The sequence below is a fragment of the Coffea arabica genome, chromosome 11c, assembly GCF_036785885.1.
Source record: "Coffea arabica cultivar ET-39 chromosome 11c, Coffea Arabica ET-39 HiFi, whole genome shotgun sequence".
NCBI classification, from domain to species: Eukaryota; Viridiplantae; Streptophyta; class Magnoliopsida; order Gentianales; family Rubiaceae; genus Coffea; species Coffea arabica.
The window spans coordinates 43,345,424-43,370,918 of record NC_092330.1 but is presented as its reverse complement, the minus strand read 5'-3'; the positions used below and the strand labels follow the sequence as shown (position 1 = coordinate 43,370,918).

Sequence of the window (25,495 nt, the reverse complement as noted above, 5' to 3'; positions counted from 1 at the left end):
CTTTACAAACAAGTAAGTTTGTTCTATTGGTTGAAGGAAAGTCTTAGATTTGCTTCAACTTGGGAAATATGCCCTTACACAAATCTGCTTCTTTTTTTTTTCTGTATTTCCCGTTTTTGGTTACTACTTACTAGTTTATAAAAACTTCCTTTTCTCAATTTGCCGGTTAGGTAAGATTACCGATTTCTTCTTTGACAAGGGAAAAAACACGTGCAAATTGTTTATTCACCAAATCAAATGGTGATTCCCTTGTAGCCCACGCCAGTGGTTATTGTGAGGACTCGCAAAATTTACTTATTTAATCTCTTATTTCTCGCTTATTTAATTATTTATTTGGTCTTTTACTCCGAATATTATTTTCTAAGCTCTTGAGACCTAATTACATGGAAATATAGTTTCATTATATTTTTAAAATGACTTGTTTCAAAAAATTAATTTCCGGAAGCCCGATAAGTGAAATAGTGCACGTGCATTTGGAACGATAACCGATTTGAGGATACACTGAGCTCAGAAAAATTGGAGATACGTGCCTTAGTCTTAAAATAGGAATTTTAATGTTTAAATACTCAAGTGATGGTTAGTAGTACGGACGTTATAAGAATTTCTCGGAGGTTTCGCGTTATAGCGATAAAATTGACGGTACACGTTTCCACACGCGTGACTTTATTTGAGGGACCTTAGACCCTTATTTCGGGATAATTAAGAGTGAATATTATCTACATGAATATAAATGCATTAGAGGGTTAGTGCACTGGTGAACCAAACGCGCGAGAAATCGAGCCCTAATCGCGCCAAACGCACCCTAATGTGAGTTGACTAATGGGTAATTTGAGGCCACAAGTTAGTATCTTCCCTTGGAAGCTAAAATCTGATCAACTCACACTCTCTCTCCTCTCCAAAGACAGCCGGCCATCTCTCTCTCTCAACCTCCAAGTTTCAAAAATTCTTCTCACAAAAACCACCACCAAATCATCTCCAAATTCAACCAAACTTGCACCACACTTAGCTTAACACTAGGAGATCATTTTGAGCTGCAAAAGGGTGCTGGAAATCACGGTTTCTTGGAGCATTTTGAGGGCCGAAAATTCTGATCTAGTACATTAAGAAGGTATAACATGATCCATCCTCTTAAACTTGATTTATAGTAGTGGAAATGCATCCTTAAGCTATTGCATGTGTATGGGTATCTTGTTATTGTTGGAAAAATGTGAAAGTGGGCTCTATGGATTCCCACACTTGGGTTGTTGCTGATTTGATGATTGATGGTGGATATATTGTTGGTTTAGTGGTTAAAATGATGGATTAATGGTGTGTAATTGATAGAAATTTCATTGGGTGCAAGAGGCAAAAGTTTCCGATTTTACCCCTGCCTTGTCCGACCACTTTTGTGCAAAATTTTGAGATTCTAATGAATTGATTATGTTGTTTACATGTTATTGTGAGTGTGTACAAAATTTCATTGAAAAATAACATGATTTGGTTGGTCAAATGAGTTGATTTCCAAAGTTAGCAAATCTGGAAAATGATTCCCGTATTGCCCAGGCAGTCATTTTGTATCGGCTATAACTCTTTACTCCGATGTCGAAATCAAGTGCCGTTTGCGGCATCGGAAACTAGACATTCTCAGCTTTCCATTGGTACCAAATTCACGTTCTGGTTCCACTTGAGTGAGCCACACCATTCGTTTGAAAATCACTGCCCTGTTTCGTTGCTCTCCAGGAGACAGGACAGAAGTTGCTTCTTGATGCTCAAAAACGAGCTGTTTGTAGATAGAATTTGAAAATGGTTTCTTCTGAGAAAATTCATATTTATGTGAGAGCTTTCCAACGCCATCAACCACGCTCAATTCCAAGTTGAATTGAGTGAGTTGTGGCCATATTTCGAAACTGATGCAGTGAGTAAAAATCCTCTTTTGACTAGTTAAATGGCCTAGCTTGATTTGGGACTTGTTGTTTTGAAAATTTCATGTCCAACATCTACCAAACTTTATATTAGATGTTTCTTGGACTTTGTTTTACAAATAAACCAGATTTGGGTTGGTTGCTTCGGGCAAAATGTTTAAAAAGGAAAGAAGAGCTAGAAGACAGTTTTACCTTGGGAAATTTCCTGAGCTTTGATGGTTTAGTTAACTACCTTCCCGTGTGAATTTTCAAATGAAATTTGATAGAAGAGTAATCCTCATATGGAGGTTTAATTGTACAAAATTTGGTAATATTCTAAGACCATTTTGATATGCAAATGATGTCACAAAATTCGCTCATCGAATCTGGAAAACTTTTCGTTTTCTCTTAGCCAAATGGTCAAATCTGATTTGGAGAGTTTTATTTCTAGAATTTGGATGTCAATGGTCTTTAAATTGCTCAGTGGATGTTTATGAACTCTTGGTTTCAATAATGGAGAGATTTGAAACTGATTTCATGGTACAAAAAGTTTGTAAACAAAAGAAAAGTGAGAAGGTAGTTTAGCCTTGAAACTCTTCATAAACTTTGGTTGTTTTAATGACTACCTTACCGTAAGAGTTTTTGTATGAAACTTGGTAGAAATGTTGTTCACACATGGAAGATTTAGTGTACCAAGTTTTATGTATTTCCACTGCCAACTCGGTGACCAAATGATGCTTCGAATTTAGTTTTTAAACCTGGAAAATAGCCCAACCGTCTTAACTTTTTCAGCAACTTGGAGCTACTATATCTTGGTGCTCGAAACTCCGTTTCTCGTTCTTGCAACACTAATTGATTTCCAAATTTCAAAGGTTAGTTCAAAACAAGTGAATTTTGCCGAATTTCCAAAATTGGCCAAAAACCAACCTTGAAACTGTCTTAGTATTCTACAGCAGTAACTTTGATCCAACTTTTGAATACCTTCCATTTGGGATCATGGAAAAGTGTCTTCTAGAAACTTGTAGTACTCGGAATGTAGTTTCCAATGGTATCAAGCGTTCCAATTTTGGACCTACGTAGTGCAAGATACGATTTTTCTAAAATTGACACCCAAAGCTGAAATTTGGCAATTTCTTAGAAAATGAGATTTTGGAAACTTGCCTTCTTTTCTCGATACCGATTGAACATTTTGAACTCGATTTCATGAAAAATGTTAGTCTCTCTCTTTAGACTTTCAAACTCTACTCTTGAGCCTCGATTATTAATAATTAAGGCCCAATTTATGAATTCCCCTTAGATTGTACAACCTTCTTTGATAAGTAGGAGTTCTAAGTGATAGTGCATAATAGTTAATGGTTATTTGCTCAGGCGCTCAAGGGGACCTTCAAGAGGAACTCGAAGTGGACGCCTAGACACTTGTTTGAGTATTTACTCTCTTGTTGCAATAGGTGAGTGTTCCATATAGGAATACGTAATCGAATAAGTCTAGGACACGCTTATGTCATGATTATTAGGTGTTAAGTGCTATATGTTAAGTATTTACCACACTCATGCATATTTGAATAGTGTATACTTGAATTACTCGACATGAAACACCTGAAGCATGTATATTTGAACTATTCGATATGAAACCCTTGAAGAGCATATTTACGTGACTACTTGAACTATTCGATATGAAATGCTTAAAGAGCATACTTATGTGATTACTTGAAATACTAGATATGAAATGTTTGGAGAGCATATTTACATGATGTGTTTAAATGATTAATTATGCTATGGAAGCATAAGTCGGTTGGAGTGAATCTCCTCGACTCTTACGTGGTGAAAGTGAAAAACGGCCAATGGCGGCCTATTGAAATGACATATGTCTACCAATTAACCGTAATTACTACCGTTAACCGTTTACCGTTTACCGTTAACCGTGTTTACTTACCGTTTTCTAATCTATTTGGTTACTTGCTTACTTGGTTATCTGCTTACGTGATCACCAACTTACTTGGTTACTTGACCACCTGATTACTTGATTATCATGAATCACATGTTATATGAAGCTGTCCATCATTATTAGGCGAGTGTGTACTTTACCTCACTCGACCTACTCAAATGATGAATTTTACCTTTTGTCGAATTACTTGGTTACCTGTGCATGTTGTAAGCTCTAAGCTGAACTTGGGCCCCGCCTCGGTTACTGACCTACTCGAGCCAGGACTGGGCTCGGTCGGGTAGGTTGGAACCCTGGACAACCGTTTCGGTATACTCGAGTATTACCACTGGAGGGATAAGGTGATGGCCAGTCAAACCGAGGGGATCCGGAAGTCATAAGGTGCAGATGACCGCAATGGTTCCACTGGAACACCGTATCCTACAGTATATGTTTACCTTGTATCATGATAATTGTTTCATGCTAAAATGCCAACATGAAATCCTGAACTATGCCTGTGATATGCTCCATACCTGTTACCTGACCAATGTACTTATATCATGATACCTGTCTCATGATAAATGTCTCAAATTACTCGTACAATGATTATCACCTCATGATAACACGCCATTGTGTAACATTGAACCATGCATATGATATGCCCAACTTACTTGATTTATTCGATCTGTTAGAGTGTCTTGGAACCTCACTGGGCTGTGTAGCTCATCCCACGTTGTGGTTTTCTTTTACAGGGTTCGAGACCAAGGGTGCTCGTGAGTAGTACTAGATTGTTTTCTTTTGAAAACTTTAAGTTATAGTTATTACATTAACCAGAGCTCAAATATGACCCGCTGAAATAAATAGGCAACCCCAACACGGCCTCCAACTAGTACCTTGTCCAAACTATCCTTCCCTTCCACCGAACCCACTGCTTGAATTAGTAAAATTTCTCCCATAACGCTTAATACAAAGTAGTAGTAGCTTAAGCTTGCAGAAAAGCCGGCCAGCGATGGATTTTTAGGATGCGTTTGATAAGATTGAACTTTGAATCCATTAATTTATTGAATTATTAAGTATTAAATCTAATATATTTGAGTCCATATCAAATTTAGTGATAAGTAAATAGCTTATCACTTAATTTTGGGAGTAAATTTTGTCTAAAAAATTTAGTGTCACTTAATTAATTCAGTTATTTAATATTTTTTTATCAAACGGTTTGAATATATTAAGATCTGAATCTATTAAGTTTAAGTGCTGAATTGAGTTATTAAATATAACTTTCAAGTAGTTCTTCACTTTTCTTAACGTGTTTAGAGAAAAGTTGTAATTCGATTAAGCAACTCTAGTTGCTTTGGCTAAAGCCAAAAAAAAAACTCTAGTTGCTCTAGCTGGTTAAACTAATGATCTAACTAAGCATATACTCACTCATCCTATGTTTTCTTCTTATTCATAAACTAGGAATAATCAAAAAAAAAAAATTTTTTGGGTGCGAGTCTATGCTCCAAGCTTTACAAAAGAAACGAAGAGAAAGGGAGGGCTTTAAAAGTTGAACTACAAAATAATTAATTTGCTGCTACGTAAACTGGTCACTTTAATTCATTGGTTATTATTCAAGTTAGTAGAAAATCACCTAATCATAATCAAAGCCCAAGTAATATATTATAGTAGTCAAACCCGAAACAGCCTCCTACTAGTAGCCCACTACTTGGAACCCACGCTTGTTAAAAGGACTCTCCTCTTCTACACTAGCCCACCGCTTCAAATCCACGCCTTAACAAGGTCATCCTCCTCCTAGTTTTCATTTATTTTTATAATTTCAGATTCTTGTTTGACATATTTATAATTTCATTTTTTTTGTCACCAAATTGCAACTTTTTTGAACAAAGTTTAGGCTAGGAGTGTGCAAAATCGAATAATTTCGATTTACTGACCAAAATTTGAATTGAATTCGAAATTTTGAATTTAATAATTCGGAATGGAAATTAGAATATCGATTTCGAATTATACGAAATCGGGTCGAATTCGGTAATATCAAATGACTACACTATATATATGATGAAAATTTCAAAAAATAACAATTCAAATAGTCCTTAATCTTCTCAATCTGCACAATGTGCATCAATTTAAGTCTCTGTTTGAATTGATCATTTAAAAAAAAGATTTTTCAAATACAATATTATAGTAATACACAAATAAAAATAACTAAAAAAAAATCTCATTTATACAATATATCAAATATTTTTTTTTCAAAAATTTTATAATAAATTTTTTTTATATACACTACTAGAATAAAAATTTTTAAAAATGTAAAAAAACAGGTAATTCAAACATAGCATTTTTCACCCGGGTATTATTAGTATCATTTACCCTCCAACGTTTTATCCTACTTTCCTTCAATTGAAACCCTTCGTCCATGACTGTATGCTCTTAACTTCCCAGCTCTGCTGGCGCTTCGCATTACTCCTACGCTGTCTTCCTCCTCCGCCGTCCGCTCTGCATTTTAGAACCTTTCTACTCCGCCACTGCTCTTCATTGCACTCGCCGCCCCTGCCAATGGGCACAGCCTCGAATGATTCTGGCCCCTCCGTCCCCAAAGACGAAGCTTATCTCGCAACAGTTATCAACAAACGCATCGACCTCTTCAAATCCATCCAAGACCGGGAAAAACTCCAGCGCCTCTCCCTGTCCCCTGACCCCATCAGGTACGAAACCCTGAACCTCGAAGTTATATATAATATAAAGAATTAATGACTTACGTTTAAGAATAATTTATTTCTTTGGGTTTTGTTTTGTTAGGATTGTGTTACCTGATGGGTCAGTGAAGGAGGGGAAGAAGTGGAATACTACCCCGTTTGATGTGGCGAAGGAAATTTCCAAGAGCTTGGCATCTAATGCGTTGATTGCTAAGGTGGACGGGGCTCTATGGGATATGCATAGGCCATTAGAGGGGGACTGTGAGCTGAAGCTGTTTACATTTGATAGCGATGAGGGGCGAGATACCTTTTGGCATTCAAGCGCCCACATCCTTGGCCAGGTTCAGTGCTCTTTTTTTTTTTTTGGAGTTTTCCCAGCTGCATTCTGGTTTTATTTGGTAAAAACTGCATATTGATTGAGCATTGTGGATGTTAATTCGATGTGTTTTATTGCCTGTTCAGTCACTAGAGCAGACATATGGATGCAGATTGTGCATTGGGCCATGTACCACAAGAGGGGAGGTAATTTACTAATTTGGGTGCTTTAGCTCTTCATCTTTGTAGTATACGCATTCACTCGAATATCTGACATCCAAGGTTTAGAATGGCCAGAGTTGGCTCGTTGAAAACTTCTTTAAATATGTTAAAGTTGGAGGTGCTTCTGCGTTACACTGATAAGCTTTTGTGACTAAATATTCTTTGGAATCAAAAGCTTCCAATATGTCACTTGTTGAACCTTAGCTCTCTGTTTGACCCGTAAATTCCCACAAGAAACTGGATTTTGCTCTATATGGTGAATTAGCGTTTTCATATAGGCTGACCATTAAATGTTTTCTGTTCTCTCCTGTTTCTATTTTGCATTTAAGCTGTTCCCCCTTTTGCCTTTTTGGTTAATTAGATAGAAAATGCATGTTTATCGTATTTTCATGCTCTGGGTTGATGCTTTTGCAGGGTTTCTATTACGATGCTTTTTATGGTGACTTGGGATTGAATGAGGATCATTTTAAAAGGATTGACGATGGGGCTAAGAAGGCTGTATTGGTATCTCTCTTTTCTACCTAAAATTGTATACTTGGTAAAATCTGTGTTCTATTTTGTGCTTGTGAACAGTGTGCCTGTTTTTCTTTTCCATCTTTTAACATGTTATTGTTATTTCAATTTGTAGGATTCTTTATTACTGATTTTTGTGCTGATGCTTTAAGACAATGGCAAACACTTTTGATTAACCATTTCATAGCTATTACAGTTTCACTTTCATACAACTTTTTCAATAAACAACAAAGATATGGTAGAGCTAGGATTATTGTTGTGATGTTTCATATACTAATATGGAGAGCCGATATTGTTGTGATGTACCATATATTTATACGGACAGGCGATATGATAAGCATTCTCACATAATTTTGTTATCATTTTGGCCTCATAGAAACATGTTGATCCTGGAATCCTATTTGAAATCCTTAGATCTTTCTTTTCAAATAGGTTTAGCAAACTTACTTTCCTGGTACTAAAAATATGAAAGACTCTGCAGTCCTTCCAGTCAACATTTTTTGTTTGAGCATATGGTTTTCAGTGTGCACTTGTGATTCTATGATGCTTGAACTGAGATTCAGATGAATGATTGTCAACTGATTTTCTTGTAGAGATAGTCATATATTTTTCCTTGCTATATCGTAACATCCAATTCAGCAAGATGGTTTGGGGTCAGCTGGGATTTGGAAGGACATTCATTTAGGTAACAGTTGGGAAAATGTGGCACATTGTGTTACTAGTGATATTTTTACATAAGATTACAAATATATCGTTGCTCTGGAAATGTATAAAGATTCCAAACGTATATCATTTTGGGGAAAGTTTTAGATGCATTTCGACCTTTCAAAATAAAAGTATATTTTAGTGTTACTACCAGAAGCAAGAAAAGATAAGAAAAGGGGGAATGTCTGCAACTTCTGGTATCTCAAAATTTGTGAAAACAGTAAAGAGGACTTTATTGTACTATCAGGCAATTTTTGATGTATTGCATTCATCTTTCTACTAATGATTTATGCTTCTATGATTCCAATGATTTGGGAGACATGCTGCTTTCTTGGAACTGAGTGTGTTACTTAACTACCTTTTTGATATCAGGGAAAACAACCTTTTGAGCGCATTGAGGTTACAAGAGATGAAGCTCTGCAGATGTTTTCCGATAACCAATTCAAGGTAATTTGACATCTTTTGAAATGCTAGTTGTTTGTGGGAGTCAGTTTTATTGATTGTAGTTTATCTGTTTCAAACAGGTTGAAATAATTAATGATTTACCTGAAGATAAAACTATCACCGTATGCCGATGTGGTCCCTTGGTTGATTTGTGTCGTGGGCCACATATACCAAATACATCCTTCGTTAAAGCTTTCTCTTGTTTAAAGGTGAGGTTCTGATTTCTGTAGGCCTTATCTATATTATTTACAAAGCAGAAGCAGGGGCTTTTCCAGTTAGTTTTTATATTTCCATTCTTGCCCTCATTGATTGTTTCTTAGGACAAGGATGAATCATTAATGCATTATAACTTGCATCATTGTTTCGCATCAACTTTTTCTTTTGGCTTGCACGAGCAGAGGATGTGTGGCTTTTCCATAGTAGGTAAAGAGATGCATTTGTGAAACATTTATTCATATTGTTGCTATGAATTGTAAAATTAGGCTTCCTGAGCGTATTGGAGGGGGAACAAAGACCGTGAAAGGTTGCAAAGAGTTTATGGAATATCATTTCTGGACCAGAAGCGTCTGAAGGTAGGATTCATGCTTTGCAGTTTCCTTTTTGAGTAAAGGCTTATTTTTGCATTTTGTCGCATCATGTAATTAGTATGGCATCTATCTTGTCTCCTGCTATTTTGTACCACCATAGTTCTTATTATTAGATATGGTTCTTTGTTTAACTTGTCAAGACATGCCATTTGAATGTAAAAGCAGTTATTCATATGAGTTGTAGAAAACACGACTAGGACATGTAGGTGTTCATAGTTTTTCTGCTTAGTATGACAAAAGCTATTTGGTACTTGTATTCATGCCTATCTAAGTTTCATTAGGCAGTAGACATGACAAGATAAAATAAAACTTCTATGTGGATTTAATCTATTGAGCCATTTTGGCTCTTTTCTTGTCATTCTGCAATGCTCATATTTATAGCAACGGATTATTGGACTTGCAATTGGCACTTGCTGCCTCAAAAATATTTAGGTAGCTAGTTTTTCAGGAGTGGCACTAATTTTGTGCTTTTAGCTGCTAATTTCTGTACTCCGTGAATTCCTCAAGCGCATTCGTTCAATGGCATCTGAGTGGCTTGAGAAGTTTTACATAAATATATTAGCTTCTTGAAACTTATGGCAAAAGGCATGAGGCTTAGAAAATATGGTTTGTTGCCAGTTTGTTAACGCCTGTCCCTTAGCTGCCCAATCAAAAATTATCTAACCTTGTGAATCATGTAGTAACTTGCGTGATAGTTGAAGTTGGATGTGGAACTGATGATGTGTGAAAAACTGAGTACTGAGAGTGAAGCTTCAGCTTTTATGTTCTATTCTTGCTATCAACTCTTTGTCACTTAATATGATGGGTCATGGTTATTTTTTCCTTCTTTAGAGAGTCAGTGGTAAGAAAGTTCTTACTTGTTGAAGATATCCTTTTGTTAGATGTTTCTTAATTTGTAAATCTTGCATGTTCTCTGGTTGATGTATCCTCAACATTTTGTCTGGCAGGCTTTGTAAATGAAAATATATGGATTTCCACTTCCCGTTGTCAATAATTGATTTCTTTAGCAGTGGATAGTATATCTGCAAAGTGCTAAGATAAGCTGTGAGAGCTTTGATTTGCATTTTGTATGATCTTGGCAGGGTGAATTCTATTAGATTTTGAGCTAGGATTTTGACTTGATAATCTTTCTTGCAGCAATACAAGGATGACCTGGAAGAAGCAAAGAAGTATGACCATGGAGAATTGGCTAAAAAACAAGAACTTTTCTTTTTCCACCCACTTAGGTAGGACCGTGATGTTTTCATTTATCGTACTGTCTGGTCAAATTTGTCAAAATGCCTATGAGACCTGGTTCGGTTGGTCTTGCATAATTTGCAGTCCCGGAAGTTGTTTCTTCCTTCCACGTGGTGCTCGAGTTTGCAACAAACTCTTAGAATTTATACGAAATGAATACTGGAAGAGAGGTTATGAAGAGGTTGGTAATGTATAATGAACTACTACTGTTGCAAACATGTTGTATTATCCATTGAAGTTCACATCTTATGGTGTTCTTTTTGTAGGTTCGGAGTCCAAATATGTATAACATGCAGTTGTGGGAAACTTCTGGTCATGCTGCAAATTATAGGGACAATATGGTCTTATTTGAGGTCAGAAATCAATTTAGTCATTATTATGTATTTTATGTTGTGGCACGACTGATATTTCTGTAGTTGCACTTGCAAATAAGGAGTTTGCTAGAAGTTAGCGCGACTTAATTTCATGTAAACATGAAAGTTGGCATAATACATTTTTGCCTGATCCGTTAAAGTCCGTTCAAATTTCGAGACTTCAAATTAATAGTCACTTTCTCAAAAGATTTTATTTTTATTTCTTTTTTGCCCCCATCCCTGAGAAGGCTGATATTCCCACTTCTATGCTTCATGAATCTACTTTGTCTTGTGCTGTTCATTTAATTTGGGTGCTTGATACCAATTTTTAATAGGCATTGAATGTAAAGGGGGAGCCTGGGTTCTTGTTCTGATTTATGTTAATTTGTCGTGGAGGAAAGAGTGGCATTAAACAATGAGTTTGAATTTTTTTCTAAATTCCAGTTTGGATGATTCAGCAGATGGGTTTTATTTCCACGGAACGTGGTTGCATAAAATATGGTTGGATGATCTTAGTGAAATTTACTATGATTGAATGTGTTTTCTTGGTTATATTGCAGATTGAGAAACAACTGTTTGGGCTCAAACCAATGAATTGTCCGGGGCACTGTTTGATATTTGATCATAGGGTTCGTTCATACAGGGGTGAGCTATTCTGATATAGTTTTCGAACTCTTTTGTCTATCATATTTGTAGAACACTAGTATTGCTCTTTAATTTTTACTATTCCAGAATTATGCTTAATTTTCAGAACTACCTCTTCGCCTGGCTGATTTTGGAGTCCTGCATCGGAATGAGGCCAGTGGTGCACTTACTGGTTTAACTCGTGTGAGGAGATTTCAGCAGGTATTAAGACAATGATGGTGATGGTCTAAAATCATCTGCATTGGTTGATGATTGCATCTTGATTCCATTCTTTTGAGTCATAGAGGAGAGGATAATCTAATAACACAAGTGACTTGTAGTAAAAGCTGGTGTTTGGATGTGTTTGTTAACGTCATCTTTCTCGATATTCTTCCCAATACAATGGTTACTCTAACTTGGCCTCGAATAGCTATGTATAGTCTCCAACACTATATAATAGTCTGGTCGTGTGCTCAGTATTGTTTCATGGATATTATTGAAGTCTTTTGCCATTAATTCTCGTTCTAGTGCTAATAGGTCTGTTTTACTTTGAAACTTTGAATTTCTGGCAGGATGATGCACACATTTTCTGCCGTGAATCCCAGGTAAGGCTCTAGTTTATTAGCCTTTGAAAAACTGTTTTGACTCCTGTTGTTAAATAACCATCTTTTGACAGATAAAAGATGAAGTCAAGGGCGTGTTGGATTTTATCAGTCATGCCTACAATATATTTGGGTTCACCTTTGACTTGAAATTATCTACGGTATGCACATTTGGTCTTTTATTATGCAGCTCTTAGTTTGCAAATTAAGGGCATCAGTGCATGCTATTCTTCCTTTTGCTGGTGGTTTTGCACTAATAAGTATTGTAATGGCATCGTTAGTGTCACCAGAAGTTGGTAGCTTTTGCGTCCTTGTTTTTGTTTACATTATCTGTTCTTCACTTGTTGTGTAGAGCCTTGTTGTTTATGCATGCTGCTCCTTTTTGTTCTCTCTATTATTTCTTTCTTCCTTTTTAAACTTTTCACTGCTCGAGAAAGTAGAATTTGACAAACTAACATTTAATTGAGATTATATGTGTAGTTTAAACCGGGCAATCTTTTAGGTCAATGGAATTGCGCAACTTGTTTGTCCTCAGGATAGACCTGATTATTTATCATTAGAAATGGAGTGTAAATCCAGAATTATGTCTCCTTTAGAGGTTACTTGATTGAATGCCAAATTCATCTACTGAATGGCTTGTTTGTTCTGATTAAAAGGAAAAAGAAGCATAAGCGCAATATCTTATTGCACGTTATTTTGGGGAAGTAATGGATGCTATCTTTTTTAGGCATTTCGATAAGATGCATTGGCTTCATCGCATTTGATCTACTACTAGTCTCGTTACCACCCCTTATTTACAACTTAACAGAAGCCTTGCTTCCTGTTGTCTTGGATTGGGTTGAAAAGACATGTTACTTTTGCATGAAAAATAGATTTAAGTTTACAAATCTGACATGCTTTTTTGTTTTTCATAATCCTTGGATTGCAGAGGCCTGAAAAATATCTTGGTGACCTGGAAACATGGGAAAAGGCTGAAGCTGATCTTAAAGAAGCATTGAATGAGTTTGGGAAGCCCTGGCAGGTTTGTCCTTATCTTTTCTTGTGAATGAACATAAGTTTGTTCCACTTGTTTCTATTAGTTTTTGTAATGAAAGAATTAGAGCATAGATGTATATGGTGTTAAACCATCAGTTGCTCAGCCAATTAGAGCTCTGGGGCAGTTTTACTTTCCCCGGTCAATGTGCTGTTACAGAAGATTTCTTATATGCTTATCTGTGTCAGATTCTCAAGCGTAATTGAAGTGGAGTTCGTTCACAGTACCCTATTAGTGGGTTGGTCTGTTTCTGTCATGCTTGGGATTAGCACAACCTTTTCTTTCCTCTAATGCATTGCAGACTGGTTCATACCTGAAAACACTTCTTTTATTTTCTGCAATTAACCCTGGCATGCGATTTGGGAATAATCTTTTAACTCCATTCAATTTGGGAACAATTTATCTTACTATGACTGGCACTGTATGGTATTCAATTTATCTTGACTCCATTCATTTTTGATGCATTAATTTGTTCTCAAAATATGCTTAAAGATGATTTCAAGTCTTCATCCTTTGTCAATAACAATGCTATACTAAACCCAAATTCTGCCCTAGCTTTTACACGCTCAAAATCTCTGGCTATAATCTGCAGTAATATGTTTAGAAAATCTGGTGAGGCTTTGTCTGTATGGTCTTTCTAATGCTGGTTAAGAACATGAGCATATGGTTTTCAGTGTGCACGTGTGATTCTATGATGCCTGAACTGAGATTCAGATGAATGATTGTCAACTGATTTCTTGTAGAGATAGTCATATTTTTCCCTGCTATATAGTAACATTCAATTCAGCAAGATGGTTTGGGGTCAGTTGGGATTTGGAAGGACATTCATTTAGGTAACAGTTGGGAAATGTGGCACATTGTGTTACTAGTGACATTTTTACATAAGAATACAAATATATCGTTGCTCTGGAAATGTATAGAGCTTCCAAAGGTATATCATTTTGGGGAAAGTTTTAGATGCATTTCGACCTTTCAAAATAAAAGTATCTAACATGCTATGGGATAGATGTTAATGAAATTAAGTGTTAAAGAAAAATATTTTAGTGTTACTACCAGAAGCAGGAAAAGATAAGAAAAGGGGGAATGTCTGCAACTTCTGGTATCTCAAAAGTTGTGAAAACAGTAAAGAGGACTTTATTGTACTATCAGACAATTTTTGATGTATTGCATTTATCTTTCTGCTAAAGATTTATGCTTCTATGATTCCCAATGATTTGGGAGACATGCTGCTTTCTTGGAACTGAGTTTGTTACTTAACTACCTTTTTGATATCAGGGAAAACAACCTTTTGAGCGCATTGAGGTTACAAGAGATGAAGCTCTGCAGATGTTTTCCGATAACCAATTCAAGGTAATTTGACATCTTTTGAAATGCTAGTTGTTTGTGGGAGTCAGTTTTATTGATTGTAGTTTATCTGTTTCAAACAGGTTGAAATAATTAATGATTTACCTGAAGATAAAACTATCACCGTATGCCGATGTGGTCCCTTGGTTGATTTGTGTCGTGGGCCACATATACCAAATACATCCTTCGTTAAAGCTTTCTCTTGTTTAAAGGTGAGGTTCTGATTTCTGTAGGCCTTATCTATATTATTTACAAAGCAGAAGCAGGGGCTTTTCCAGTTAGTTTTTATATTTCCATTCTTGCCCTCATTGATTGTTTCTTAGGACAAGGATGAATCATTAATGCATTATAACTTGCATCATTGTTTCGCATCAACTTTTTCTTTTGGCTTGCACGAGCAGAGGATGTGTGGCTTTTCCATAGTAGGTAAAGAGATGCATTTGTGAAACATTTATTCATATTGTTGCTATGAATTGTAAAATTAGGCTTCCTGAGCGTATTGGAGGGGGAACAAAGACCGTGAAAGGTTGCAAAGAGTTTATGGAATATCATTTCTGGACCAGAAGCGTCTGAAGGTAGGATTCATGCTTTGCAGTTTCCTTTTTGAGTAAAGGCTTATTTTTGCATTTTGTCGCATCATGTAATTAGTATGGCATCTATCTTGTCTCCTGCTATTTTGTACCACCATAGTTCTTATTATTAGATATGGTTCTTTGTTTAACTTGTCAAGACATGCCATTTGAATGTAAAAGCAGTTATTCATATGAGTTGTAGAAAACACGACTAGGACATGTAGGTGTTCATAGTTTTTCTGCTTAGTATGACAAAAGCTATTTGGTACTTGTATTCATGCCTATCTAAGTTTCATTAGGCAGTAGACATGACAAGATAAAATAAAACTTCTATGTGGATTTAATCTATTGAGCCATTTTGGCTCTTTTCTTGTCATTCTGCAATGCTCATATTTATAGCAACGGATTATTGGACTTGCAATTGGCACTTGCTGCCTCAAAAATATTTAGGTAGCTAGTTTTTCAGGAGTGGCACTAATTTTGTGCTTTTAGCTGCTAATTTCTGTACTCCGTGAATTCCTCAAGCGCATTCGTTCAATGGCATCTGAGTGGCTTGAGAAGTTTTACATAAATATATTAGCTTCTTGAAACTTATGGCAAAAGGCATGAGGCTTAGAAAATATGGTTTGTTGCCAGTTTGTTAACGCCTGTCCCTTAGCTGCCCAATCAAAAATTATCTAACCTTGTGAATCATGTAGTAACTTGCGTGATAGTTGAAGTTGGATGTGGAACTGATGATGTGTGAAAAACTGAGTACTGAGAGTGAAGCTTCAGCTTTTATGTTCTATTCTTGCTATCAACTCTTTGTCACTTAATATGATGGGTCATGGTTATTTTTTCCTTCTTTAGAGAGTCAGTGGTAAGAAAGTTCTTACTTGTTGAAGATATCCTTTTGTTAGATGTTTCTTAATTTGTAAATCTTGCATGTTCTCTGGTTGATGTATCCTCAACATTTTGTTTGGCAGGCTTTGTAAATGAAAATATATGGATTTCCACTTCCCGTTGTCAATAATTGATTTCTTTAGCAGTGGATAGTATATCTGCAAAGTGCTAAGATAAGCTGTGAGAGCTTTGATTTGCATTTTGTATGATCTTGGCAGGGTGAATTCTATTAGATTTTGAGCTAGGATTTTGACTTGATAATCTTTCTTGCAGCAATACAAGGATGACCTGGAAGAAGCAAAGAAGTATGACCATGGAGAATTGGCTAAAAAACAAGAACTTTTCTTTTTCCACCCACTTAGGTAGGACCGTGATGTTTTCATTTATCGTACTGTCTGGTCAAATTTGTCAAAATGCCTATGAGACCTGGTTCGGTTGGTCTTGCATAATTTGCAGTCCCGGAAGTTGTTTCTTCCTTCCACGTGGTGCTCGAGTTTGCAACAAACTCTTAGAATTTATACGAAATGAATACTGGAAGAGAGGTTATGAAGAGGTTGGTAATGTATAATGAACTACTACTGTTGCAAACATGTTGTATTATCCATTGAAGTTCACATCTTATGGTGTTCTTTTTGTAGGTTTGGAGTCCAAATATGTATAACATGCAGTTGTGGGAAACTTCTGGTCATGCTGCAAATTATAGGGACAATATGGTCTTATTTGAGGTCAGAAATCAATTTAGTCATTATTATGTATTTTATGTTGTGGCACGACTGATATTTCTGTAGTTGCACTTGCAAATAAGGAGTTTGCTAGAAGTTAGCGCGACTTAATTTCATGTAAAACATGAAAGTTGGCATAATACATTTTTGCCTGATCCGTTAAAGTCCGTTCAAATTTCGAGACTTCAAATTAATAGTCACTTTCTCAAAAGATTTTATTTTTATTTCTTTTTTGCCCCCATCCCTGAGAAGGCTGATATTCCCACTTCTATGCTTCATGAATCTACTTTGTCTTGTGCTGTTCATTTAATTTGGGTGCTTGATACCAATTTTTAATAGGCATTGAATGTAAAGGGGGAGCCTGGGTTCTTGTTCTGATTTATGTTAATTTGTCGTGGAGGAAAGAGTGGCATTAAACAATGAGTTTGAATTTTTTTCTAAATTCCAGTTTGGATGATTCAGCAGATGGGTTTTATTTCCACGGAACGTGGTTGCATAAAATATGGTTGGATGATCTTAGTGAAATTTACTATGATTGAATGTGTTTTCTTGGTTATATTGCAGATTGAGAAACAACTGTTTGGGCTCAAACCAATGAATTGTCCGGGGCACTGTTTGATATTTGATCATAGGGTTCGTTCATACAGGGGTGAGCTATTCTGATATAGTTTTCGAACTCTTTTGTCTATCATATTTGTAGAACACTAGTATTGCTCTTTAATTTTTACTATTCCAGAATTATGCTTAATTTTCAGAACTACCTCTTCGCCTGGCTGATTTTGGAGTCCTGCATCGGAATGAGGCCAGTGGTGCACTTACTGGTTTAACTCGTGTGAGGAGATTTCAGCAGGTATTAAGACAATGATGGTGATGGTCTAAAATCATCTGCATTGGTTGATGATTGCATCTTGATTCCATTCTTTTGAGTCATAGAGGAGAGGATAATCTAATAACACAAGTGACTTGTAGTAAAAGCTGGTGTTTGGATGTGTTTGTTAACGTCATCTTTCTCGATATTCTTCCCAATACAATGGTTACTCTAACTTGGCCTCGAATAGCTATGTATAGTCTCCAACACTATATAATAGTCTGGTCGTGTGCTCAGTATTGTTTCATGGATATTATTGAAGTCTTTTGCCATTAATTCTCGTTCTAGTGCTAATAGGTCTGTTTTACTTTGAAACTTTGAATTTCTGGCAGGATGATGCACACATTTTCTGCCGTGAATCCCAGGTAAGGCTCTAGTTTATTAGCCTTTGAAAAACTGTTTTGACTCCTGTTGTTAAATAACCATCTTTTGACAGATAAAAGATGAAGTCAAGGGCGTGTTGGATTTTATCAGTCATGCCTACAATATATTTGGGTTCACCTTTGACTTGAAATTATCTACGGTATGCACATTTGGTCTTTTATTATGCAGCTCTTAGTTTGCAAATTAAGGGCATCAGTGCATGCTATTCTTCCTTTTGCTGGTGGTTTTGCACTAATAAGTATTGTAATGGCATCGTTAGTGTCACCAGAAGTTGGTAGCTTTTGCGTCCTTGTTTTTGTTTACATTATCTGTTCTTCACTTGTTGTGTAGAGCCTTGTTGTTTATGCATGCTGCTCCTTTTTGTTCTCTCTATTATTTCTTTCTTCCTTTTTAAACTTTTCACTGCTCGAGAAAGTAGAATTTGACAAACTAACATTTAATTGAGATTATATGTGTAGTTTAAACCGGGCAATCTTTTAGGTCAATGGAATTGCGCAACTTGTTTGTCCTCAGGATAGACCTGATTATTTATCATTAGAAATGGAGTGTAAATCCAGAATTATGTCTCCTTTAGAGGTTACTTGATTGAATGCCAAATTCATCTACTGAATGGCTTGTTTGTTCTGATTAAAAGGAAAAAGAAGCATAAGCGCAATATCTTATTGCACGTTATTTTGGGGAAGTAATGGATGCTATCTTTTTTAGGCATTTCGATAAGATGCATTGGCTTCATCGCATTTGATCTACTACTAGTCTCGTTACCACCCCTTATTTACAACTTAACAGAAGCCTTGCTTCCTGTTGTCTTGGATTGGGTTGAAAAGACATGTTACTTTTGCATGAAAAATAGATTTAAGTTTACAAATCTGACATGCTTTTTTGTTTTTCATAATCCTTGGATTGCAGAGGCCTGAAAAATATCTTGGTGACCTGGAAACATGGGAAAAGGCTGAAGCTGATCTTAAAGAAGCATTGAATGAGTTTGGGAAGCCCTGGCAGGTTTGTCCTTATCTTTTCTTGTGAATGAACATAAGTTTGTTCCACTTGTTTCTATTAGTTTTTGTAATGAAAGAATTAGAGCATAGATGTATATGGTGTTAAACCATCAGTTGCTCAGCCAATTAGAGCTCTGGGGCAGTTTTACTTTCCCCGGTCAATGTGCTGTTACAGAAGATTTCTTATATGCTTATCTGTGTCAGATTCTCAAGCGTAATTGAAGTGGAGTTCGTTCACAGTACCCTATTAGTGGGTTGGTCTGTTTCTGTCATGCTTGGGATTAGCACAACCTTTTCTTTCCTCTAATGCATTGCAGACTGGTTCATACCTGAAAACACTTCTTTTATTTTCTGCAATTAACCCTGGCATGCGATTTGGGAATAATCTTTTAACTCCATTCAATTTGGGAACAATTTATCTTACTATGACTGGCACTGTATGGTATTCAATTTATCTTGACTCCATTCATTTTTGATGCATTAATTTGTTCTCAAAATATGCTTAAAGATGATTTCAAGTCTTCATCCTTTGTCAATAACAATGCTATACTAAACCCAAATTCTGCCCTAGCTTTTACACGCTCAAAATCTCTGGCTATAATCTGCAGTAATATGTTTAGAAAATCTGGTGAGGCTTTGTCTGTATGGTCTTTCTAATGCTGGTTAAGAACATGAGCATATGGTTTTCAGTGTGCACGTGTGATTCTATGATGCCTGAACTGAGATTCAGATGAATGATTGTCAACTGATTTCTTGTAGAGATAGTCATATTTTTCCCTGCTATATAGTAACATTCAATTCAGCAAGATGGTTTGGGGTCAGTTGGGATTTGGAAGGACATTCATTTAGGTAACAGTTGGGAAATGTGGCACATTGTGTTACTAGTGACATTTTTACATAAGAATACAAATATATCGTTGCTCTGGAAATGTATAGAGCTTCCAAAGGTATATCATTTTGGGGAAAGTTTTAGATGCATTTCGACCTTTCAAAATAAAAGTATCTAACATGCTATGGGATAGATGTTAATGAAATTAAGTGTTAAAGAAAAATATTTTAGTGTTACTGCCAGAAGCAGGAAAAGATAAGAAAAGGGGGAATGTCTGCAACTTCTGGTATCTCAAAAGTTGTGAAAACAGTAAAGAGGACTTTATTGTACTATCAGACAATTTTTGATGTATTGCATTTATCTTTCTGCTAAAGATTTATGCTTCTATGATTCCCAATGATTTGGGAGACATGCTGCTTTCTTGGAACTGAGTTTGTTACTTAACTACCTTTTTGATATCAGGGAAAACAACCTTTTGAGCGCATTGAGGTTACAAGAGATGAAGCTCTGCAGATGTTTTCCGATAACCAATTCAAAGTAATTTGACATCTTTTGAAATGCTAGTTGTTTGTGGGAGTCAGTTTTATTGATTGTAGTTTATCTGTTTCAAACAGGTTGAAATAATTAATGATTTACCTGAAGATAAAACTATCACCGTATGCCGATGTGGTCCCTTGGTTGATTTGTGTCGTGGGCCACATATACCAAATACATCCTTCGTTAAAGCTTTCTCTTGTTTAAAGGTGAGGTTCTGATTTCTGTAGGCCTTATCTATATTATTTACAAAGCAGAAGCAGGGGCTTTTCCAGTTAGTTTTTATATTTCCATTCTTGCCCTCATTGATTGTTTCTTAGGACAAGGATGAATCATTAATGCATTATAACTTGCATCATTGTTTCGCATCAACTTTTTCTTTTGGCTTGCACGAGCAGAGGATGTGTGGCTTTTCCATAGTAGGTAAAGAGATGCATTTGTGAAACATTTATTCATATTGTTGCTATGAATTGTAAAATTAGGCTTCCTGAGCGTATTGGAGGGGGAACAAAGACCGTGAAAGGTTGCAAAGAGTTTATGGAATATCATTTCTGGACCAGAAGCGTCTGAAGGTAGGATTCATGCTTTGCAGTTTCCTTTTTGAGTAAAGGCTTATTTTTGCATTTTGTCGCATCATGTAATTAGTATGGCATCTATCTTGTCTCCTGCTATTTTGTACCACCATAGTTCTTATTATTAGATATGGTTCTTTGTTTAACTTGTCAAGACATGCCATTTGAATGTAAAAGCAGTTATTCATATGAGTTGTAGAAAACACGACTAGGACATGTAGGTGTTCATAGTTTTTCTGCTTAGTATGACAAAAGCTATTTGGTACTTGTATTCATGCCTATCTAAGTTTCATTAGGCAGTAGACATGACAAGATAAAATAAAACTTCTATGTGGATTTAATCTATTGAGCCATTTTGGCTCTTTTCTTGTCATTCTGCAATGCTCATATTTATAGCAACGGATTATTGGACTTGCAATTGGCACTTGCTGCCTCAAAAATATTTAGGTAGCTAGTTTTTCAGGAGTGGCACTAATTTTGTGCTTTTAGCTGCTAATTTCTGTACTCCGTGAATTCCTCAAGCGCATTCGTTCAATGGCATCTGAGTGGCTTGAGAAGTTTTACATAAATATATTAGCTTCTTGAAACTTATGGCAAAAGGCATGAGGCTTAGAAAATATGGTTTGTTGCCAGTTTGTTAACGCCTGTCCCTTAGCTGCCCAATCAAAAATTATCTAACCTTGTGAATCATGTAGTAACTTGCGTGATAGTTGAAGTTGGATGTGGAACTGATGATGTGTGAAAAACTGAGTACTGAGAGTGAAGCTTCAGCTTTTATGTTCTATTCTTGCTATCAACTCTTTGTCACTTAATATGATGGGTCATGGTTATTTTTTCCTTCTTTAGAGAGTCAGTGGTAAGAAAGTTCTTACTTGTTGAAGATATCCTTTTGTTAGATGTTTCTTAATTTGTAAATCTTGCATGTTCTCTGGTTGATGTATCCTCAACATTTTGTTTGGCAGGCTTTGTAAATGAAAATATATGGATTTCCACTTCCCGTTGTCAATAATTGATTTCTTTAGCAGTGGATAGTATATCTGCAAAGTGCTAAGATAAGCTGTGAGAGCTTTGATTTGCATTTTGTATGATCTTGGCAGGGTGAATTCTATTAGATTTTGAGCTAGGATTTTGACTTGATAATCTTTCTTGCAGCAATACAAGGATGACCTGGAAGAAGCAAAGAAGTATGACCATGGAGAATTGGCTAAAAAACAAGAACTTTTCTTTTTCCACCCACTTAGGTAGGACCGTGATGTTTTCATTTATCGTACTGTCTGGTCAAATTTGTCAAAATGCCTATGAGACCTGGTTCGGTTGGTCTTGCATAATTTGCAGTCCCGGAAGTTGTTTCTTCCTTCCACGTGGTGCTCGAGTTTGCAACAAACTCTTAGAATTTATACGAAATGAATACTGGAAGAGAGGTTATGAAGAGGTTGGTAATGTATAATGAACTACTACTGTTGCAAACATGTTGTATTATCCATTGAAGTTCACATCTTATGGTGTTCTTTTTGTAGGTTCGGAGTCCAAATATGTATAACATGCAGTTATGGGAAACTTCTGGTCATGCTGCAAATTATAGGGACAATATGGTCTTATTTGAGGTCAGAAATCAATTTAGTCATTATTATGTATTTTATGTTGTGGCACGACTGATATTTCTGTAGTTGCACTTGCAAATAAGGAGTTTGCTAGAAGTTAGCGCGACTTAATTTCATGTAAAACATGAAAGTTGGCATAATACATTTTTGCCTGATCCGTTAAAGTCCGTTCAAATTTCGAGACTTCAAATTAATAGTCACTTTCTCAAAAGATTTTATTTTTATTTCTTTTTTGCCCCCATCCCTGAGAAGGCTGATATTCCCACTTCTATGCTTCATGAATCTACTTTGTCTTGTGCTGTTCATTTAATTTGGGTGCTTGATACCAATTTTTAATAGGCATTGAATGTAAAGGGGGAGCCTGGGTTCTTGTTCTGATTTATGTTAATTTGTCGTGGAGGAAAGAGTGGCATTAAACAATGAATTTTTTGCTAAATTCCAGTTTGGATGATTCAGCAGATGGGTTTTATTTCCACGGAACGTGGTTGCATAAAATATGGTTGGATGATCTTAGTGAAATTTAATATGATTGAACGTGTTTTCTTGGTTATATTGCAGATTGAGAAACAACAGTTTGGGCTCAAACCAATGAATTGTCCGGGGCACTGTTTGATATTTGATCATAGGGTTCGTTCATACAGGGGTGAGCTATTCTGATATAGTTTTCCAACTCTTTTGTCTATCATATTTGTAGAACGCTAGTATTGCTCTTTAATTTTTACTATTCCAGAATTCTGCTTAATTTTCAGAACTACCTCTTGCACAATCGTTTGGGCTTGTGTTCCTAAATTTGCCAAGCCTAACTGAAAACACCCTCTTTTCATCAATACTATTTTCAGCCTCAGATGGCTTAGGACCACAAGGAACAGCAACGCCTACGTTCCCTGAAGCCACCCTGTCTTCATCTCTTGACTCATCAAACTCAAAAACTGGATTTTCAACGGAAAATTCAGGGCTGAAAAGGGTCCCTCTGCAGAGCGGGCAAGTTGAATTTGACGATAACCATGTGTCTATACAATCTATATGGAAAGCATGGCTACATAGCGGTAACAACCTTAACTTATCTTGATCTGAGAACTCGCAAAGGCAAACAGCACAATCAAACGGCTCTTTTAAGCCCATTATGTCTTTGTAAAGAAAAACTGGTAAAGCATCAATAAAGGCTTGATCTAGACCTGAATCATGAAGATGGAATAGCTGTTGTAACCGTCTCTGGTAAGCTTCAGAACCAGACAAATCAGGATATCCATTAGATTGAGAATTTTGTGATGACCTCCTCCTCATGAGGAACCTTACAAGCAAGTGGAGCAGACCAGAGATGAAAAATACAACTGCTAATATCACAATAATGAAAAGAATTGCAGGACTAATCTTACTTCCAGATTGAATCCAAGGCATTTTTAGCACCAAAAGACCATAGCTTTCCTCCTCAATTTTCTCGAAGTCCCTGAGCTTAATTTCTACCACTACTAGTTTGCTGCTTTCAAGAAACCATTTGCCGATGTTGCCCAGCTTGAGGACAAGCCCGGCTCAGAGATTAACGCGAACAAGTAATGGACCCATATTTCCTTCCCTTCTCGCATTTACAAGAAACCCACTTGGGTTTAATTAATGAAGACACAAGAAAAAGCAAATCTTTGATACGGATTCGGGGTGCAATCGCAGTAGACTACCCCTACTTAAGCATGATAAAAATTCAACCTTTTCCGTTGCTTTGAGTAGTAAACTGGGAAACTAGAAGTTTGCAGGTGATGTCAAGATTTTAGCAGCTTACCTAATAGAGGCTCCATGAATACCAATCAATCAATCTTTATATCTGATACAAAATCCACGAATGATGAAAACTCTTTGGAGTTGTCTTTTGTCTTCCTTTGTTTCTTGGATGATGTGGCCTTGGACAGTTCTGTTTTGCAGTGTAGCAGAGACTCTGGGACAGGCGTCTCTCCCTCTTTTAAAGGATGCACAATTTTCTCCTTTTATAATGTTTCAATTTATATCAAGTGGAGGGAGGAATTGCTGAATTACTCTGCACTTAAGCCCATGTACACCAAAAAAAAAAAAAAAGGAATTATTATAAGATTTTTTTTTTGGTTTTTTTTTTTTTTACTGTCAAAGCACAATAAGTGTTTTTGGATTGATCATTATTTGAAAATTTCAAATAAATAATTGCGTGATTAATATTATCCATCTTGGCAATCATCCCCGCCGATTCTTTAATTGCTGAAAAAAAAAAGAAATTATTTATGTCAAATATACAGAAGAAAACCTCAATTATTAAAAAAAAGGAAAAAAAAAAAGAAAAGAAAAGGTCAAGTAAAGATCGAAATGGTCTAGGTCAAAGGTCTAGCTAAAAAGAACCGCAGATGATCTTGACTTAAGGCTTCGGGTTGAATTCCACAGGCATGAGCCCGCAACAAGAGCCCGCCCATCATTTTTTATCCAAATCCCAACAAATCTTTGCTGGATGACCGTATCAACACCCGGAGGGAAAGTCTGTACAACAGAAGTTATAATGCTACTAATTTCGCCTTTATTGAATCATAAAGTTGGAATTTGTCAGTTTCTGTGCAGAAGCTTTGTCAATTAATTAGCATGGCGATTCTTTTTCTTTTCTTGGTTTATCATAATTAACATATCAGGCAAAGATATTAATCCTTTGTCCTCCTAAAATTTTTTCGATTTTCATAGGGATATTATTATTATTAATCAAATGGGTCCTCTATAATAGTGGGATATTCGAATGGCAAAAACTACAAAAGCATGAAAGAGAAAAAAGTGAAACTCCAAAGAAACAGTAGTAATATACTAAACTGAAGTAGGTATTATATATATTACCAGCTACTTAAAACGTAGCACCTAACATGGCATATGTTAGTAGACGTACGTTTGTACTGTACGTTGAGATGCCAACAATCTACGGCAAACTCACGAACAGACAAAACGCCAAAACACGACAATAATACTAAATAGTTGATGGTTCTAACACTTTGACCATCATATCAAAACCTAGTCCAGCCACAAAAAAACCTGATCCATAAGCTTTGATGGTTTTGATATTATAACC

General features: G+C 36.2%; 1 protein-coding gene and 1 pseudogene across 1 annotated transcript; one reads left to right on the top strand and one right to left on the bottom strand.

Annotated features, from left to right (window-relative positions):
* The window catches only part of LOC140016458 (uncharacterized), a 54,420-nt pseudogene that overhangs the window by 2,668 nt on the left and 26,257 nt on the right, over positions 1–25,495 (top strand).
* LOC140016461 (RING-H2 finger protein ATL46-like) lies at positions 23,094–24,369 on the bottom strand. Its single transcript, XM_072069984.1, has one exon. It carries the CDS (start codon positions 23,827–23,829, stop codon positions 23,170–23,172), a length of 660 nt encoding a protein of 219 aa, XP_071926085.1. The 5' UTR covers positions 23,830–24,369; the 3' UTR covers positions 23,094–23,169.